At 40.4% G+C, this 20,023-nt stretch overlaps 1 protein-coding gene across 4 annotated transcripts in view; it reads right to left on the bottom strand.

Annotated features, from left to right (window-relative positions):
• Positions 1-24: 24 nt before the first annotated feature.
• The window catches only part of LOC128206476 (peptidyl-prolyl cis-trans isomerase A-like), a 28,571-nt gene continuing 8,572 nt past the window's right edge, over positions 25-20,023 (bottom strand). For all 4 annotated transcript variants that reach the window (XM_052908923.1, XM_052908934.1, XM_052908945.1 and 1 more), the window contains 3 exons: positions 18,777-18,962; positions 8,434-8,509; positions 25-725 (listed from right to left, as the gene is read on the bottom strand). In XM_052908923.1, the coding sequence (XP_052764883.1) occupies positions 587-725; positions 8,434-8,509; positions 18,777-18,962 (401 nt within the window). In that variant the 3' untranslated portion in view covers positions 25-586. The remainder of the gene's footprint in view (positions 726-8,433; positions 8,510-18,776; positions 18,963-20,023) is intronic.

The raw sequence follows: 20,023 nt of genomic DNA, 5'->3' as shown, positions 1-20,023 counted from the left end.
TAAAGCAATTTACAAGTCAAGACATAATATTTATATTGATTTATTTAGATGTTGAAAGAAGTGAACATATAAGGAGCTCTAAAAAACATAAACAAATGCTAGAAAATATTGAATAACAAAAATAAATCTTTACAAAATGACCTTTATATAATATGATATAGGAACTGAAAAATAATTCATTGCTTATGCATACATGCCATATTCCCTGTGAAGATCTACCAGAATTTTTTTTTATTTTAGATTTGATGGCTTAGTACAATGTATTTCCTTACAACATATATACTCAATAAGGTGCTTTTTAGGAACTGCTAGTTTAAATAAAATGCTTTATAAAATAGAACATGCCTACGCTGGAGTGATTGTTTATCAAAATCCACTCCAAAGTCTTCAAGAAATATGGCATGTATGAGATATTCACACATTTTTTAAGCTTTGTTAAAAAAACATAGACTTATGACAAAAAACCCTGTGGAGGTCTCTATAAATATGGCATGTATCCTTATGTTTAGCTATATAAAACTAAATGAAGTTATAGGTAATTAAGTAATTATTATATTAGACAGTGAAATTACTGCCAAGTTCATCACTAATGTTCGCCACAGTTGGTAATAGTAACAGGTTCTGATGGTTGGCCATTTGGGGATCCGATGCCTTCAATCTGCTTAACAATGGTCAAGCTGGCATCATCTGCAATCTTCCCAAAAACGACATGTTTCCCATCCAACCTGAAAGGATTAGATAGAAGTATCTCAAACATTGTCAGTCTAAAAAAATATATACAAACATGTGTAGCTTAGATCCAGCAAAAAATGTTAAGGTAAGTATACAAGCGTGCATTTGTACAAAACAAAACACTGTTTAAAACAAAGTAGTCATAGTCAGTGGTCATTGCCTATTATCAAATTATTGTTTCAAATATTAAATCCTTCATTAAATTTGAATGTTCATCTAATTGAAAGGTGCTCTGCAGGCCAAATGTCAATGCCAAAAACTTTACATTAATATTCTTCATATATGTTAACAGAGATAAAGAGAGCCAAGTGATATCACCCTAATTGGCCGTCATGGCGGCCATTTTCAATGAGGACACCAACTGTTAATTCTGGTTCAGCATTTCAAAGGCTTTTAGTGGTTCAACTTATTAAAAATGTCTTTTAACATGATGTAAGTCCAGTTAATTGGTGTATATCAATACCACAATAACCCATTTGATGAATTTCCTTAATTCTATTGAAAGTCAAAATCTTAGAAAATCGAAAAGGGGCTTGCAAATTGTGACAATATGCTAATTGAAATAAATATTTACATTGAACCATCCTTTAAAAAAAATGTTTATTTTCAGTGGCTCAACCTACTAACAAAATTGCCCTGACTCAAAAACAAAACTGATTCCTGGAGTTAGATTATTTATTTTTGGTTCCCCTGAAAATTAGGTATAAGTGTAGGCCTTTCCTTTCTGTCATTTCATTGCCTTATTTTCATTAATCTAGTGCCAAAATATTCTCAATTATCGTGGCATTTGTCATTTTTGGCCGATAACCATAAACGTTCTAAATCAAGTTTTCGATGCAGAAATTAATTTCAAAATTATTTCAAGCAGCTGTTCCTAGATTTATCTGAAACCGAGTCTTGCATTGTGTAATAAACATGCAAGTCGCAGGTTTAACACCGTGGTATGATCCGCATGATCCTCAGGGCATTCTTCACAAGCTTTAACAGCTGTCCTTTGATTTGGTCGATTTTGTCGGTAAACATCACTACTCATAGTTCTTACAGAACTACCCAGAAATAAACACACAAATGTTTTCAAGTACTTCTCCCCCATTTTCGGTGACTGAAGTCCAAGGCATCACTTTTGCTTTGCAAAGAATGTCTTTTAGAGTACATTTTAAGCATGATTCAACTCAGAATCACAAGTTTCATGTCAAATTCAAGTTTTAAAAAGACATGTTATTTTTTATTCGCTGACTCCCTCCTATTTTTATCTGGCAAATTCCATAGATCAAATGATAAACTTTTTGTGGCCTGTCAACATATTATTTTCACAAATGAAAGAGAAGTAGCTGCAATATAGAATAAAACAAGAATTAGATCGGAAACAATCTTCGGGACGTATTTTTCAAGTCTTTTTTTGCAAATAAAGGGCCGTAACTCCTAAATGACAAAAGCGATTTCCATGGCTATCGAACTTGAACAAGATATTATGGTCACAATCATGTATGTAAAGTTTGGTGAGGATTGGACACATACTTTTCAAGAATTAGATTGGAAACATATATTTTTGAAGTATTTTTGGCAAAAAAGGGCCGTAACTCCTAAATGACTAAAGCGATTTCCATGACTATCGAACTTGATCAAGATATTATGGTCACAATCATGTATGTAAAGTTTGGTGAGGATTGGACACATACTTTTCAAGAATTAGATTGGAAACATATATTTTTGAAGTATTTTTGGCAAAAAAGGGCCGTAACTCCTAAATGACTAAAGCGATTTCCATGACTATCGAACTTGATCAAGATATTATGGTCACAAACATGTGTTTAAAGTTTGGTGAGGATTGGACAAACAGTTTTCAAGAATTAGATCGGAAACAATCTTCGGGAGGTACGTACGTACAGACAGACAGACGTACGTACGGACAAGGGCAACCCTATATGCCGCCACTTTGTGGGGGCATAACAACTAGAGCTATTACTGAATGTGATAAATACTCCCAAAAGCCACCCTGATAGGAAATGGCGGTGAAATATTAGAAATCCCACCTAAAATTGACAATGCCGTAAAGAGGGTTTTTTTTTGTTTTTTGTGTATTTTTTGACAATGAAAAGCTACAAAGGGCAATAACTTTGTTATATGTCAAGATATAGTTACGGTTCTTGTACTTTGCAATTTCACCTATAATGAGAAAAAAATATGTTGTATTATTAAATCCATTGAGCCATTAAAAAGTTCTCCTGCGAACAAAAACAAGTAACAAAGGACAGAGTTATGGATCTCATACAATACATTTTCTTTTATTATGCTTTACCATGGTATGAAGTTTTAAGTAATTTAAATCCAGTAGTTTTCAAGTAATGGTCCTCACAATTTTTTTATTTTTTTTTAAATGGCATAAACTCTGTAATGAGCAAGAATGGAGTTATAGTCCTCTACAGTGCACTTCCTCTCATTGTACTTTAACATTGTATAAAAACAAGAGCTGTCACAGTATGTGACGAATGCCCCTGAATGTGACATTGACCTATGAACAAGGTCAGTACATGAAAAGTTAAAGATCAAACAAACACATATGACCTTGACCTTAGAGGTAGGGACACAGTTCTTGCACGCCACACGTCGTCTTGGTATGCCGAACACAAGTGGCAAGTTATTTTCAAATCTGTCCATAAAAGAAAAAGTTACAGCCGGGACACGACAACCTATACTCTGTATCCTTATATGCAGCACTCCATTGTGAATAAACACATAAGTGTGACCTTGACCTTAGAGATAGGGACACGGTTCTTGCACCAACACTTTGTCTTGGTATGTCGATCACATGTGGCAAGTTATTTTAAATTCTGTCCATACAAGGGAAAGTAACAGCCTGGACACGACAACATATACTCTATGTCCTTATATGCAGCATTCCATTGTGAATAAAGACCAAGTGTGACCTTGACCTAAGAGGTAGGGACATGGGTTTTGCACGCGACACGTTGTCTTGGTATGCCGAACACATGTGGCAAGTTATTTTATTATCTGTCCATACAAGGGAAAGTTACAGCCTAGACACGACAACCTATACTCTATGTCATTATATGCAGCACTCCATTGTGAATAAACACTAAGTGTGACCTTGACCTTAGAGGTAGGAACACAGGTCTTGCACGCCACACGTCGTCTTGGTATGCCAAACACATGTGGCAAGTTATTTTTAAATCGGACCATACAAGGGAAAGTTACAGCCCGGACACGATATTAAACATATACTCTATGTCCTTATATGCAGCATTCCATTGTGAATAAACACCTAAGTGTGACCTTGACCTTAGAGGTAGGGACACGGGTCTTGCACGCAACACGTCGTCTTGGTATGTCGAACACATGTGGCAAGTTATTTTAAAATCGGTCCATACAAAGGAAAGTAACAGCCCGGACACAACAACCTATACTCTATGTCCTTATATGCAGCATTCCATTGTGAATAAACACTAAGTGTGACCTTGACCTATGAGGTAGGGACACGGGTTTTGCATGGGACACTTCGTCTTGGTATGCCGAACACATGTGGCAAGTTATTTTAAAATCTGTCCATACAAGGGAAAGTTACAGCCCGGACACAACAACCTATACTCTATGTTCTTATATGCAGCACTCCATTGTGAATAAACACCTAAGTGTGACCTTGACCTTAGAGGTAGGGACACGGTTCTTGTACGCGACACGTCGTCTTGGTATGTGGAACACATGTGGCAAGTTATTTTAAAATCTGTCCATACAAGGGAAAGTTACAGCCCGGACGACAACCTATACCCTATGTCTTTATATGCAGCATTCCATTGTGAATAAACACTAAGTGTGACCTTGACCTAAGAGGTAAGGACACGGGTCTTGCACGCGACACGTCGTCTTGGTATGCCAAACACATGTGGCAAGTTATTTTCAAATCTGTCCATACAAGGGAAAGTTACAGTCCGGACACAACAACCTATACTCTATGTCCTTATATGCAGCATTCCATTGTGAATAAACACATAAGTGTGACCTTGACCTTAGAGGTAGGGACACGGTTCTGGCACGCCACACGTTGTCTTGGTATGCCGAACACATGTGGCAAGTTATTTTAAAATCTGTCCATACAAGGGAAAGTTACAGCCCGGACACGACAACCTATGTCCTTATATGTAGCATTCCATTGTGAATAAACACTAAGTGTGACCTTGACCTAAGAGGTAGGGACATGGGTTCTTGCACGCGACACGTCGTCTTGGTATGCCGAACACATGTGGCAAGTTATTTTCAAATCTGTCCATACAAGGGAAAGTTACAGCCCGGACACGAGTTATTGAGCCGGACACGGACGGACGGACAGTGCGATTTTAATATGCCCACCTTCGGGGGCATAAAAATTAAATTCCATCCAGTAGTTTTTAAGTTATGCTTCGGAAAAGAAAAAGTATGAAAGGGCAATAACTCTGTTATGGTGTCTGTACACTGCACATTCTCTCATGTGCATTACCTTTGTATGGTGTTTAATTAAATTCCATACTGTAGTTATCAAGTAATGCTCTGTACCAGAAAATAGAAAAAAGGACAATAACTCTGAAACTAGCAAGAATGAAGTTATAGTTCTTCTACACTGCACTTCCTCACAGTGTGCTTAATCATTGAATGAAGAACTAATTTCCATCCAGTAGTTGCCAATTATGAATCAAAGCGCTTAAAGCGTTAAATGGCTTTCGGCCTGCAACGTTTTGTGAGTATAGTAATGTAATTGTAAAACATAATTATTCACATAAAAATCTAAAGATAGTATATGCTCGCTCATAATTTCATTTGGATTTTTTTTTAGAGTTTTATGTTTATTCTCAATTAGATCATATAGTATTAGTCACTTGAAATATGGAATACGCCAAATATATGGAATAATTCTTAATATCATATAAAACCTTATCTGGAGCTTTGGTTTCAAAACAATGCATTGCAACGGATAAAGCATTTAGGAATTCTAGTAAAATCCACTCTACAATTTGAACTTGACTTAGGCGTATTAAATTTACTTCCAGGATATGCCAGCCTAACCAAATGCATTCCAACAAAATGCATTGGACATATTAATTAGGTTTATGTTTAAGGCTTCCTTCTACAACGACAAATACCTCTGGATCGAATCACCCAAATACTATTCATTCCCTGTATGTTTGATGTACATGTATCTTAATAATGCCCTCAACCCATGTCACAAAATGAACAGATTAATCATTTATATCAGTGGTTTTTAAATATGCATATATATGCATTATACTACATGCTCAAGACTTTGGTCTGAAATTAATGAGACAAACTGAGGAATATTCTGCAGGCCTAGCAGCCTACAGCCTAAAAACATGGTTAAGGGGAGATAAATTAATTATAGGGATGGCAACGAGTAGTAAAATTGGTACTCGAGTACTCGGGTACTCGATTACTCGGATAACTTTAATTGGTATTAGTGAAAGACTAGTTTGTGTATACATGTATCGTTCATGTACTTTGTGCGATGGTCATACTATTGGCCAATTTCATCTTTAAATATGATTGCCATTATGTACCTTAACAGAAAAATCAATAAAAAGAAAATAAACATTGTTTCATGCTTTTAATTTTTCCTTTTCATTTCATTTTATACATACATTTGTACTATAAGATAATGGAAAGGAAAACTCGGATTAAATTCGGATATATGATCGAGACTACACTCAATAATGAACAACATTCAGAATTACAGTGAACGAAAATTATTTATGAATTTGTTTAGTTGTTTACTCTACGAAATGATATTTAAAATAACATAAAATGACAGTTTTTCATACTGAAATAGTGTTGAATATCTCATTAATATTCATAATTCCTGAATTAAGATATCCACTAATCAATTGTGATGATCATTGCAAAAATATGCCCATTAACGAATCGCTGTATTTAACGATCGTTACTAATTTGCTCGTCATGGCAGGAAAACTTTATAATTGGTAAGCAATACAATTCTGTAGGAGATGTACCACTATCAAAACTTTGTTAATTGACATCAGTGTTATATGCAAATTAGGGCCCTTTGTTGACAGTTTGCAACTCTCACAAAACAACTGTCAATTAATTTATTAGGGTCAATTGTGTACACAGCGGGGATTAGAAGGACTGTGAATTGTCTCCTTGGAAATGCGCTAGATCTGATTCTGATAAATCGTGTATTTGGTGAATTTTATAAAAGAAATATTTTTTCGAGTACTCGAGAAGTGATTTGGTACTCTGGTGATTGATCGAGTACATGAGTACTCAGGTACTCGTTGCCATCCCTACTTAATAAATATATATTATGGTTCTTGTGCACTGCATTTTCTCTCATTGCCATCTATCTATAGCCCAAGTTTTTTCCCAATCACAGTGTTTTCCAAGAAATGGCCCGGACAAGCATCAAATATGAACAAGAGGCCCGGCCCAAAAGGGCATATGCTCTACTGGCATGGCTTTTGTGGTCATATCAATCCAGAGCATGTATGTATGGGTAAAAGGCAACAGACATATACTTTATGTTTTGTGTTTGGGTTACCTGAAAACGTAGCACGTTCAACATCTGAGCCCAGAAAGTATTGTAAGCAGATTAGTTGCATGAACTATTTTAATATGTGCCAAGTAAAAGTCATCTGACAAAAAAAAAATGCTTTCAAAACTGTACTCATAGTAAAAATTTCTGTAGTTTTAAAAGTTAAAAAAAGTTGGTCAAAAGGTCAAAGTCAAGGGCATCCTAGGACAACATTGATCAATTTGAACAAACATTCACAATCAATTGTGCTGAGATGGATGCACGAACACACAAAAAGATTTTCAAACCTTTCCAGATTTATGTTTACCAAACCTGTGAACCCTGGGTGTGGCCAGTAATGACACCAGGTGCATAACTTAAACATTCACAACCAATTTTGTTAAGATGAATGCGCAAACTACAGAACTTAAAGCTAAAAAATGGCCTTTGGGCTTTCAACAAGAACAAGGCAGAGTAATTCACAAAATCAACTGCAGAAGCAAAAAGCAAATTGTCTCTCAAAATCCTAGACTTGCAAATTGTCTCCCTTAACTTTAGACTTGAATTTACATGTACATGTAAACTTGGCTAAAAATAGAATTCGCTCATGCAGACCTGGCTAAAAATAGAAAGCATTTCTTTAAAACTTTCATGGCCCATAATCTAGGCATTTATGGGCGGATCTGGCTGGTTTTCGAAACGAACCGAGCACTAATGGATATCTAGATACTGTACAAGTTTCATCGAGATAAAATCAAAACTGAAGACTGTATCGTGTTCACAAGCAATTGTTTACAGACGCACGAACGCACGACCGCACGGACGCACGGATGCACATACTACGTACACATTACCATCACCTTTGGCCAGTAGAGCTAAAAACTGGTTAAGGTGAGATAAAAATACATGTAAATATGCAGGATAGGATTATGATTTTTTTTTATTTATTATTGTATTATATCATAGAAAACAAGAGTGGTAAACTATCACAAGATATGCCAAATTGAAATTATATTTATTTTGGTAATTTAAGCAATTCCAAGGGCCATAGCTCTGAAGTAACTTGGGCGACATGGCAGTATTGTCCAGGGTTGATGATCAGTCTTAGCTCATCTAGTTACAGGGGACAACATCCAGTTTGTAAAACATAAATATTTGAAACTTACCATGCAGTTTTAACAGTGCAGATGAAAAACTGAGATCCGTTGGTGTTTGGTCCAGCATTGGCCATAGAGAGGATACCTGAATATTTTAAGAAAAATGTATATATAGATGTTCACAGGGTGAACATCATCTGTTGTTTTGTTTCAGTTTTTTTAGTGACATTACTTAATGATTATGAAAGCCAGAGTTGTATGCAATATGTGTACATATTGTCTCTGACAAGTGTACTAAGATTAAATTGATTATTGTGAAACTTTTATATTAAACATAAAAAGTTCCAAGTTTTTCATCCCGTCGTCAACAACACAAACGCTGCCATTTGCATGATGTTGCTGACAACACAACTGCTGCCACTTGCATGATGCTGCCAACAACACAAACGCTGCCACTTGCATGATGCTGTCAACAACACAAGCGCTGCCACTTGCATGATGCTGTCAACAACACAAACGCTGCCAACTTGCATGATGCTTTCAACAACACAAGCGCTGCCACTTGCATGATGCTGTCAACAACACAAACGCTGCCACTTGCATGATGCTGTCGACAACACAAACGCTGCCACTTGCATGATGCTGTCGACAACACAAGCGCTGCCACTTGCATGATGCTGTCAACAACACAAACGCTGCCACTTGCATGATGCTGTCGACCACACAAGCGCTGCCACTTGCATGATGCTGTCGACAACACAAACGCTGCCACTTGCATGATGCTGCCGACAACACAAACGCTGCCACTTGCATGATGCTGCCGACAACACAAACGCTGCCACTTGCATGATGCTGCAGACAACACAAACGCTGCCACTTGCATGATGCTGCCGACAACACAAACGCTGCCACTTGCATGATGCTGTCGACAACACAAACGCTGCCACTTGCATGATGCTGTCGACAACACAAACGCTGCCACTTGCATGATGCTGCAAACAACACAAGCGCTGCCACTTTCATGATGCTGCCGACAACACAAACGCTGCCACTTTCATGATGCTGCCGACAACACAAACGCTGCCACTTGCATGATGCTGCCGACAACACAAACGCTGCCACTTGCATGATGCTGCCGACAACACAAACGCTGCCACTTGCATGATGCTGCCAACAACACAAACGCTGCCACTTGCATGATGCTGTCGACAACACAAGCGCTGCCACTTGCATGATGCTGTCGACAACACAAGCGCTGCCACTTGCATGATGCTGTGGACAACACAAGCGCTGCCACTTGCATGATGCTGTTGACAACACAAACGCTGCCACTTGCATGAGGCTGCCAACAACACAAATGCTGCCACTTGCATGAGGCTGTCGACAACACAAGCGCTGCCACTTGCATGATGCTGTCAACAACACAAGCGCTGCCACTTGCATGATGGCGTCGTTGCCAACAACACAAGCGCTGTCACTGGCATGATGCTGTCGACAACACAAACGCTGCCACTTGCATGATGTTGTTGACAACACAAGGGCTGTCACTTGCATGATGCTGTCAACAACACAAACGCTGCCACTTGCATGATGCTGTCAACAACACAAGCGCTGACACTTGCATGATGCTGCCAACAACACAAACGCTGCCACTTGCATGATGCTGTCGACAACACAAACGCTGCCACTTGCATGATGCTGTCGACAACACAAACACTGCCACCACTTGCATGATGCTGTCGACCACATAAGCGCTGCCACTTGCATGATGCTGTCAACAACACAAGCGCTGCCACTTGCATGATGTTGTTGACAACACAAGCGCTGCCACTTGCATGATGCTGTCGACAACACAAACACTGCCACCACTTGCATGATGCTGTCGACCACATAAGCGCTGCCACTTGCATGATGCTGTCAACAACACAAACGCTGCCACTTGCATGATGCTGCCAACAACACAAGCGCTGTCACTTGCATGATGCTGCCAACAACACAAGCGCTGCCACTTGCATGATGCTGTTGACAACACAAGCGCTGCCACTTGCATGATGTTGCCAACAACACAAGCGCTGTCACTTGCATGATGCTGCCAACAACACAAGCGCTGCCACTTGCATGATGCTGTCGACCACATAAGCGCTGCCACTTGCATGATGCTGTCGACCACAGAAGCGCTGCCACTTGCATGATGCTGTCGACAACACAAACGCTGCCACTTGCAAGATGCTGTCGACATCACAAAAGCTGCCACTTGCATGATGATGTCAACAACACAAGCGCTGCCACTTGCATGATGCTGCCAACAACACAAACGCTGCCACTTGCATGATGCTGCCAACAACACAAGCGCTGCCACTTGCATGATGCTGCCAACTACACAAGCGCTGCCACTTGCATGATGCTGTCGACCACATAAGCGCTGCCACTTGCATGATGCTGTCGACAACACAAACGCTGCCACTTGCATGATGTTGTTGACAACACAAACGCTGCCACTTGCATGATGTTGTTGACAACACAAACGCTGCCACTTGCATGATGGTGTTGACAACACAAGCGTTGCCACTTGCATGATGCTGTCGACAACACAAACACTGCCACCACTTGCATGATGCTGTCAACCACACAAGCGCTGCCACTTGCATGATGCTGTCGACAACACAAACGCTGCCACTTGCATGATGCTCTCAACAACACAAGCGCTGCCACTTGCATGATGCTGTCAACAACACAAACGCTGCCACTTGCATGATGTTGTTGACAACACAAACGCTGCCACTTGCATGATGCTGTCAACAACACAAACGCTGCCACTTGCATGATGTTGTTGACAACACAAACGCTGCCACTTGCATGATGTTGTTGACAACACAAGCGCTGCCACTTGCATGATGCTGTCGACCACACAAACACTGTCACCACTTGCATGATGCTGTCGACCACATATGCGCTGCCACTTGCATGATGCTGTCAACAACACAAACGCTGCCACTTGCATGATGCTGTCGACCACATAAGCGCTGCCACTTGCATGATGCTGTTGACAACACAAGCGCTGCCACTTGCATGATGCTGTTGACAACACAAACACTGCCACTTGCATGATGCTGCCAACAACACAAGTGCTGCCACTTGCATGATGCTGCCAACAACACAAACACTGCCACTTGCATGATGCTGCCAACAACACAAACGCTGCCACTTCTTGCATGATGCTGTCGACCACACAAGCGCTGCCACTTGCATGATGCTGTTGATAACACAAACGCTGCCAATTGCATGATGCTGCCAACAACACAAGCGCTGCCAATTGCATGATGCTGCCAACAACACAAACGCTGCCACTTGCATGATGCTGCCAACAACACAAACGCTGCCACTTGCATGATGCTGTCGACAACACAAACACTGCCACCACTTGCATGATGCTGTCGACCACACAAGCGCTGCCACTTGCATGATGCTATCGACAACACAAACGCTGCCACTTGCATGATGCTGTCAACAACACAAGCGCTGCCACTTGCATGATGCTGCCAACAACACAAGCGCTGCCACTTGCATGATGTTGTTGACAACACAAACGCTGCCACTTGCATGATGCCGTCAACAACACAAGCGCTGCCACTTGCATGATGCTGTCGACAACACAAACGCTGCCACTTGCATGATGTTGTTGACAACACAAACGCTGCCACTTGCATGATGCTGTTGACAACACAAACACTGCCACCACTTGCATGATGCTGTCGACCACACAAGCGCTGCCACTTGCATGATGCTATCGACAACACAAACGCTGCCACTTGCATGATGCTGTCAACAACACAAGCGCTGCCACTTGCATGATGCTGCCAACAACACAAGCGCTGCCACTTGCATGATGTTGTTGACAACACAAACGCTGCCACTTGCATGATGCTGTCAACAACACAAGCGCTGCCACTTGCATGATGCTGTCAACAACACAAACGCTGCCACTTGCATGATGTTGTTGACAACACAAACTCTGCCACTTGCATGATGCTGTCAACAACACAAGCGCTGCCACTTGCATGATGTTGTCAACAACACAAACGCTGCCACTTGCATGTTGTTGTTGACAACACAAACGCTGCCACTTGCATGATGTTGTTGACAACACAAGCGCTGCCACTTGCATGATGCTGTCGACCACACAAGCGCTGACACTTGCATGATGCTGTCGACAACACAAACACTGCCACCACTTGCATGATGCTGTCGACCACATAAGCGCTGCCACTTGCATGATGCTGTCAACAACACGAACGCTGCCACTTGCATGATGCTGCCAACAACACAAGCGCTGTCACTTGCATGATGCTGCCAACAACACAAGCGCTGCCACTTGCATGATGCTGTTGACAACACAAGCGCTGCCACTTGCATGATGCTGCCAACAACACAAGCGCTGCCACTTGCATGATGCTGTCGACAACACAAGCGCTGTCACTTGCATGATGCTGCCAACAACACAAGCGCTGCCACTTGCATGATGCTGCCGACAACACAAGCGCTGTCACTTGCATGATGCTGCCAACAACACAAGCGCTGCCACTTGCATGATGCTGCCAACAATACAAGCGCTGCCACTTGCATGATGCTGTTGACAACACAAGCCCTGTCACTTGCATGATGCTGCCAACAACACAAGCGCTGCCACTTGCATGATGCTGCCAACAACACAAACGCTGCCACTTGCATGATGCTGCCAACAACACAAACGCTGCCACTTGCATGATGTTGTCAACAACACAAACGCTGCAGCTTGTATATATCAGATTAGTCCAATTAGCAGTAAAATGATGTTGTGGTGTAGTTTGTGATATGACTAATGTGCAAAAAGCCAGACTTTTTGCGAAAAGCACTGGATTTGTTATGGTTTTCGCATAAAGCTTCAAATTTGATACAGTTCTGAATTTTTATGTGAAATACTTCAACATTGGTTCAAAAAGCCTGTAATTTCATGAGATTTTCTCCAGAAACCCCAATATTTTTTCATTGTTTTGCTTTTTTTTGTATGTGTTGTATTGTATAAATGTTTTTATTATATACCCATCCTAAATCCAAACCTAATACATATTAGTCGGAATCGATATTCAACTCCAGTGCAATACGGCCATATTCCACTCTGGTGACATTATGTCATAACAAGCATCATTGTATATTTTAAAAAAGACTTTATAAAACAAAATAGTTTAACATAAAAGTAACATTTATTATGATATCATATGTCTTTTTACTAATTTAAACCAGTTATGTATATTAAAGGGTAATTACTACTGCGTTTTGATCCCGATGTCATATTAGACTCTCCTGGATTTTTGGAGAGATTGATTTCCCTCTTTGTCGGCAACCATGGTACTTTCTTCCGTTACACTTCATACATACGGTGGGACAATTGACTGACAAAATCTTGTTTTTATGAATATGCATGAGGCAGGAGAGACCACTCTTCCTCCAACAAATTTGCATGTTACACTCAAATATTGTTCAATTACAGTAGCCTACGTGACAGTGTGGTCTTGACTTCTGTCAAATATTATTGTACAGAGAACGTGGACCCTGTTCAACTCCGGCAATCGCCAGTATATTTTTCAACCGAAAAAAGCATCTGGTAACTTGCGGAACCAATGAAATTGCCTCAATAATTATTCATGATTACGAGATTTTACTTGCCAAATTTCCCGCGGTACACAACGAAGCATAGCGTAGTGTGTATCAGGGGTATCTGACGATGGATTTCCCTTGGCTAGTGCCTAGTCTGAAAAATCCACTTAAGTCAAATATAACCTCCTGCATCAAAACGCAACAGTAACAACCCTATATTTTATTTAGACAAGAAACGCCGCAATGCGACGAAACCAGGTTTTTAATGATAAACAGAAGAACTTCAGCCTGTGTCTGTTTTTCTATTTTTAGTAACAGTGACCTTGAACCTAGGGACCCCAAATGCAATCCATTGAAAGGTTTCCATAAACTCTTCCTTTATACCAAGTTTTGTCAGGATATGTCAACCCTAACTTAAATTATTCAGTTTCAACCATTTTTCTATTTTTAGTATCAGTAACCTTGACCTTGAATCTAGGGACCCCAAACGCAAACCCATGAAAGGTATCCATAAACTCTTCCTTTATACCTGGTTTGGTCAAGATAATTATGTAGACCCTGACTAAAATTATTCAGTTTAAACTGTTTTTCTATTTTTAGTAACAGTGACCTTGACCTTGAATCTAGGGACCCCAAAACACAATCCCATGCAAGTATCCATAAACTCTTTCTATAGACCAAGTTTGGTCAAGAAATGTCAACCCTAACTAAAGATATTCAGTTTGAACCATTTTTCTATTTTTAGTAACAGTGACCTTGACCCTAGGGACCCCAAATGCAATCCCATGAAAGGAATCCATAAACTCTTCCTATAGACCAAGTTTGGTCAAGATATGTCAACCCTAACTAAGTTATTCAGTTTCAACTGTTTTCCTATTTTTGGTAACAGTGACCTTGACCTTGACCCTAGGGACCCCAAACCCAATCCCATAAAAGGTATCGATAAACTCTACCTGAACACCAAGTTTAGTCAAGATACGTCATCCCAAACTAAAGTTATTTATTTATTCAATAGGGAGGAATTCCCGGATTTTCGGGCTACGTAGAACACACCAGCGCACTCATACAACTGTTACATGAGGCAAGGATGAACCACAAGCATCTCACAGAAGTATGGCTCGACCTAGAAAACGCCTACGGCTCCATACCACACCAGCTAATCAAGGTCGCACTACATCATTACCATATACCAGACAAGGCTAGCAACTTGATCATGAGCTACTTCAGCAACATCAACCTGAGATTCTCATGTGGCAACTTTACAACAAACTCGTTACCACTCGAGAAAGGAATTGTAACGGGATGCACTATCTCTGTCATCTTATTTGTCATGGGCATGAACATGATTATCAAAGCAGCAGAGAGGGAATCAAGAGGGCCACTTACAAACAACGGGATCCGGCTCCCATCAAACAGGGGATTCATGGATGACATGACGGTCACCACAGAAACCAATATCCAGGCGAGATGGATCCTCAAAGCACTTGATGAAACTGTGTCTTGGGCACGAATGCTATTCAAACCAGTCAAGTCAAGGTGTCTGGTAGTAAGGAAAGGCAAAGTGACTGACAAGTTCAAGCTGCATATACAAGATGAGGAAATCCCTTCACTTGTCAACAATCCAATCAAGTGTTTAGGGAAGTGGTTTGATTCTACACTTAAGGACACCCGCAGCCAAGACAGGCTGAAACAGCAGATTGAAGAGGGGCTGAGGAGAATTGACAAGTCCGAACTTCCGGGAAAGTTCAAGGCATGGATCTTCCAGCATGGTCTCTTGCCTAGACTCATCTGGCCATTAATGGTCAACGAAATCCCAATCAGCACAGTTGAAAAATTGGAGCAGGCAATTAGCAAGCATCTGAGAAGGTGGCTTGGACTTCCGCCTTCCTTTACCAATATTGGACTCTATGGCAAGTCAACAAAGCTGCAGATGCCAATAAGCTCCTTCATCGAGGAGTACAAGGTCGCTAAAACATGTCTGCTACTAACACTCAGAGACTCAAGTGATGGGAAGATTAGTGGAGCAGGAATAGAAGTTAGAACAGGAAGGAAATGGTCAGTGAGCCAGGCTGTAGAACACGCTGAAAGCAGTCTCAAACACCAGGACATTGTAGGCACTACAAACAAGGGTAGAGAAGGGTTGGGAATCAGTAGAAAGCAGCGGTGGGAGAATTCTGATAATGTTGAGAAGAGAACCATGGTTCAGGGAGAAGTTCGGAGAGCAGAAGAGGAGGCACGGTCAGCAAAGGCGGTACAACTTGGACCCCAGGGGAATTGGACGAAGTGGAACTTACCTGAGAGGAAAATCACATGGCAGGAGCTGTGGAGGTATGAGCCACTTCAACTGAGTTTCTTTCTCAGTGTATGACATGTTACCCACTCCAACCAATTTAAAGCAGTGGAAGTTATCAGAAGACCCTTCCTGCTCGCTGTGTGAGAATATCGGATCGCTGCAGCATATTCTATCTTCTTGCCCAACAGCCTTGGCGCAAGGGCGGTATACCTGGCGGCATGACCAGGTTCTAAGAGAGATCGCAAACATCTTAGAAAATGAGAGAAGGAAAGAGAGACCCTTGAAACAGAAAGGCCCTCATTTAATCAGCTTTGTAAGACAAGGGGAGAAGAAGCCGACAACAACAACATGTAGCGGCATCCTACAAGAATCTCAAAGTTGGGATATGTTGGCTGACCTGGGGAAAAAATTGAAGTTTCCAGAGGAAGTGGCCCATACCACCCTCCAGCCAGACATAGTTCTTTGGTCCAGGTCTCCAAAGCTGATTGTATTGGTGGAGCTAACAGTACCCTGGGAAGAGAGATGTGAGGAGGCATACGAGCTGAAGAAGGGAAAATACCAAGACTTGGTAGACACTTGTAGAGAGAGGGGTTGGAAGACATGGATCTTCCCAGTGGAAGTTGGATGTAGAGGCTTTCCATCACAGTCAGTGTGGAAAATGCTTGGAGCTGTGGGCATCAAGGGACGAGTCAGAAAGACCACGCTCTTGGAAGAGCTGCAGAGAGGGCGTCCAGTTGGCTCTGGCTACGACACAGTGAACCGACTTGGAAGCCAACATAGACCAGGTAGTGACTGATCATCCCGCCATCTAGAGGGAGATAAGGGGCGAAACACCCAGTGACAGATGGGCACTCGGCTGAGGACGTCTATGTTAAGCAGTACAGCTGTATCTTAACAACAGTTCCAACCGTTTTTCTATTTTAAGTAACAGTGACCTTGACCTTGATCCTAGGGACCCCAATCGCAATCCCATGAAAGGTACCCATAAACTCTTTTTACAGACCAAGTTTGGTCAAGATATGTCAACCCTTACTAAAGTTATTTAGTTTCAACCGTTTTTCTATTTTTAGTAACAGTCACCTTGACCTTGAACCTAGGGACCCCAAACGCAATCCCATGAAAGGTCTCCATAAACTCTTCCTATAGACCAAGCTTAGTCCCCATCTAAAGTTATTCAGTTTCAACCGTTTTTCTATTTTTAGTAACAGTGACCTTGACCTTGACCCTAGGGACCCCAAATGCATTCCCATGAAAGGTCTCCATAAACTCTTCCTATAGGCCATGTTTAGTCAAGATATGTCATCCCTAACTAAAGTTATTCAGTTTCAACCGTTTTTCTATTTTTAGTAACAGTGACCTTGATCTTGACCCTAGGGACCCCAAACGCAATCCCATGAAAGGTACCCATAAACTCATTCTATAGACCAAGTTTGGTCAAGATATGTCAACCTTTACTAAAATTATTCAGTTTCATAGGTGAGTTTGACGCCGCCCGGACGCCTGCCCGCCCGAACAACGACGTTCGCCATTCTAATAACCAGGTTTCACTAGGTGAAAACCTGGTTAATAAAGATTTTGATGACTTAATATCAACCCATTCACATAATTTTGATGATTTAATTGAGTTGTTTTAAGGAAGATCTCACTAAACACAATGAAAGTCTTTGTTGTTTTCATATTAGATCTGTAAATGCACAAAAGTTGCGAAGAACAGCACTGAAATGTTGAATTTTATGATGTTTATAAAGATTTACAAACAAATGAATGGTGATGCTAACTTATACAGCAAGATTATAAGATAATAGTAAAAAATAGATACAACCTAAAATTTAAATACTTTTATCAAGCCTGTGTGAGTCTGGTAATAGCCATTTTTTACCATCTGTGCCTTTATGATGACGCTAAGGAGGCAGATTTACTGGTGTTAACACTTAAAGTAGATGCTTCTTTTAATTAAATGATGATATTAAAAAAAATAAAAATTCTCAATCTTTAGCTAAGCATTAAAGGCTACAAGATTATACAAAAGAGTTGTAACTTTAAACAATAATTCAATTATAAGCTGAAATGAAAATCAGACTTTTTAAGGTAAAAAATACTTTTAACACGAACTACCAAAAAAGGTAAATTTACTAGCCTTTATTTAAATAAAAAAATACAGAATTTTTGGTGAAATTTTGTAAGATAAGATCCACTAGTAGGTGAAAATACTCAGTTTGTTCCATACACATCTTCAGGTGCTCTATATAACAAATGTCAAAACACATGAACGTAAAGTCGCCTATCCAAATTGTAAAGACACGTATCTGTTTAATGCAGACACTCAAAGACTTTCAATTATGTTAGGCTAGGAATTCCCTGGCTTTCAATTATAGTGCACCAGAGTCTTTGGCATTTAGTCTCATTCCCATAACAGAAACTCTGCAAATGTATCGATGCTATAACATGCTTTTAATATATATTATATTTTCTATTATAAACCTACCAGGGCCTGTGTGTGTAAGTTTAAAGTTCTCATCAGGAAATTTCTCTCCATAGATGCTTTTGCCCCCGGTGCCATTTCCACGTGTGAAATCCCCACCCTGGCACATGAATGCTGGAATCACTCTGTGGAACTTGCTCCCCTTATATCCGAAACCTTTCTCGCCAGTGCAGAGAGCACGGAAATTCTCTGTAAAGATAAGCCAAGAAAAAGCTAGAAATGTGTTCATGCAACATAGATGCATGGGTCAAAGTTAAAATGTTTTAAGTTACATTGACCTTGACCTTGTCTCCAGGAGCCCAATAATCACATGCTAGCTAACATCTTTGTGAAGGTTTATTACTCTAACTCAAGTTCTTTATTTTCAGAAAAGTGAACAACTAAATTATTTCATCTATATATCGTCACCTTAATGCAAGAACTCAATATCTGCTTCTATTTCTATATTCAATTATTGAGTTATTGCACTAAGGAGACGATATATGCCTCATTTCAATTATGTCAAAGGCCTTAACTCTGCTTGGCAGTCCCAAACAAATCCCCAGATGCACAATTTCATATGACTCTGGCTCATATACTTATTGAGATATGGGTAAAACAATAGTTCATCATTTGTGCTCAAAGTCAAGGGCCATAACTTTAACTGAAGGAAGCCACATGCTATACCCTAGGTGCACAACTTCACATGCTGGTTAACTTTCATGTAAAGTTTCATCACAATGGTTCTCATGCTTTTGGAGATGTGTACAACACAAGATTGCATTCTCTTTGTGCCATATATTCACAGACAAAGGCCATAACTCTGCATTTAGTAGGCAAAGCAACATACAAAATCTTCCTATAAAGTTTTATGATTCTGGCTCATACACTTTTGGAGATGGCAACATAAGAATCTATAGTTGTTTGTTTTTTTAATAAGACCCATATTAAACTCTGCATTAACTGGGTGCAACCACACACTAAGCTCCAAGTGAAACTACTATACATGTTGCTTAACATTCTTTAACAGTTACATCACTCTGGCTTATAAACTTTTGGAGATACGCATGGCAGAAGATTGCATGCTCTATAGGTTAAGTCAAGGGCCATAACTCTGCAGTAACTAGAAGAAGCCACTTCACATGACACTTACATGTAACCTTCCGTCAAGTTTTTATCCTTCTGACTTATTTTCTTTTTGAGATACATCTTGAGAACAGATGATTTTTTGACGGATGGATAGCTTTAAGAGGGGGCATAACAAAGCATTC

This window comes from Mya arenaria, chromosome 2 (assembly GCF_026914265.1).
Source record: "Mya arenaria isolate MELC-2E11 chromosome 2, ASM2691426v1".
Lineage (NCBI taxonomy): Eukaryota > Metazoa > Mollusca > Bivalvia > Myida > Myidae > Mya > Mya arenaria.
The sequence above is the reverse complement of the archived record's forward strand: the minus strand, read 5'-3'. Positions and strand labels throughout refer to the sequence as shown.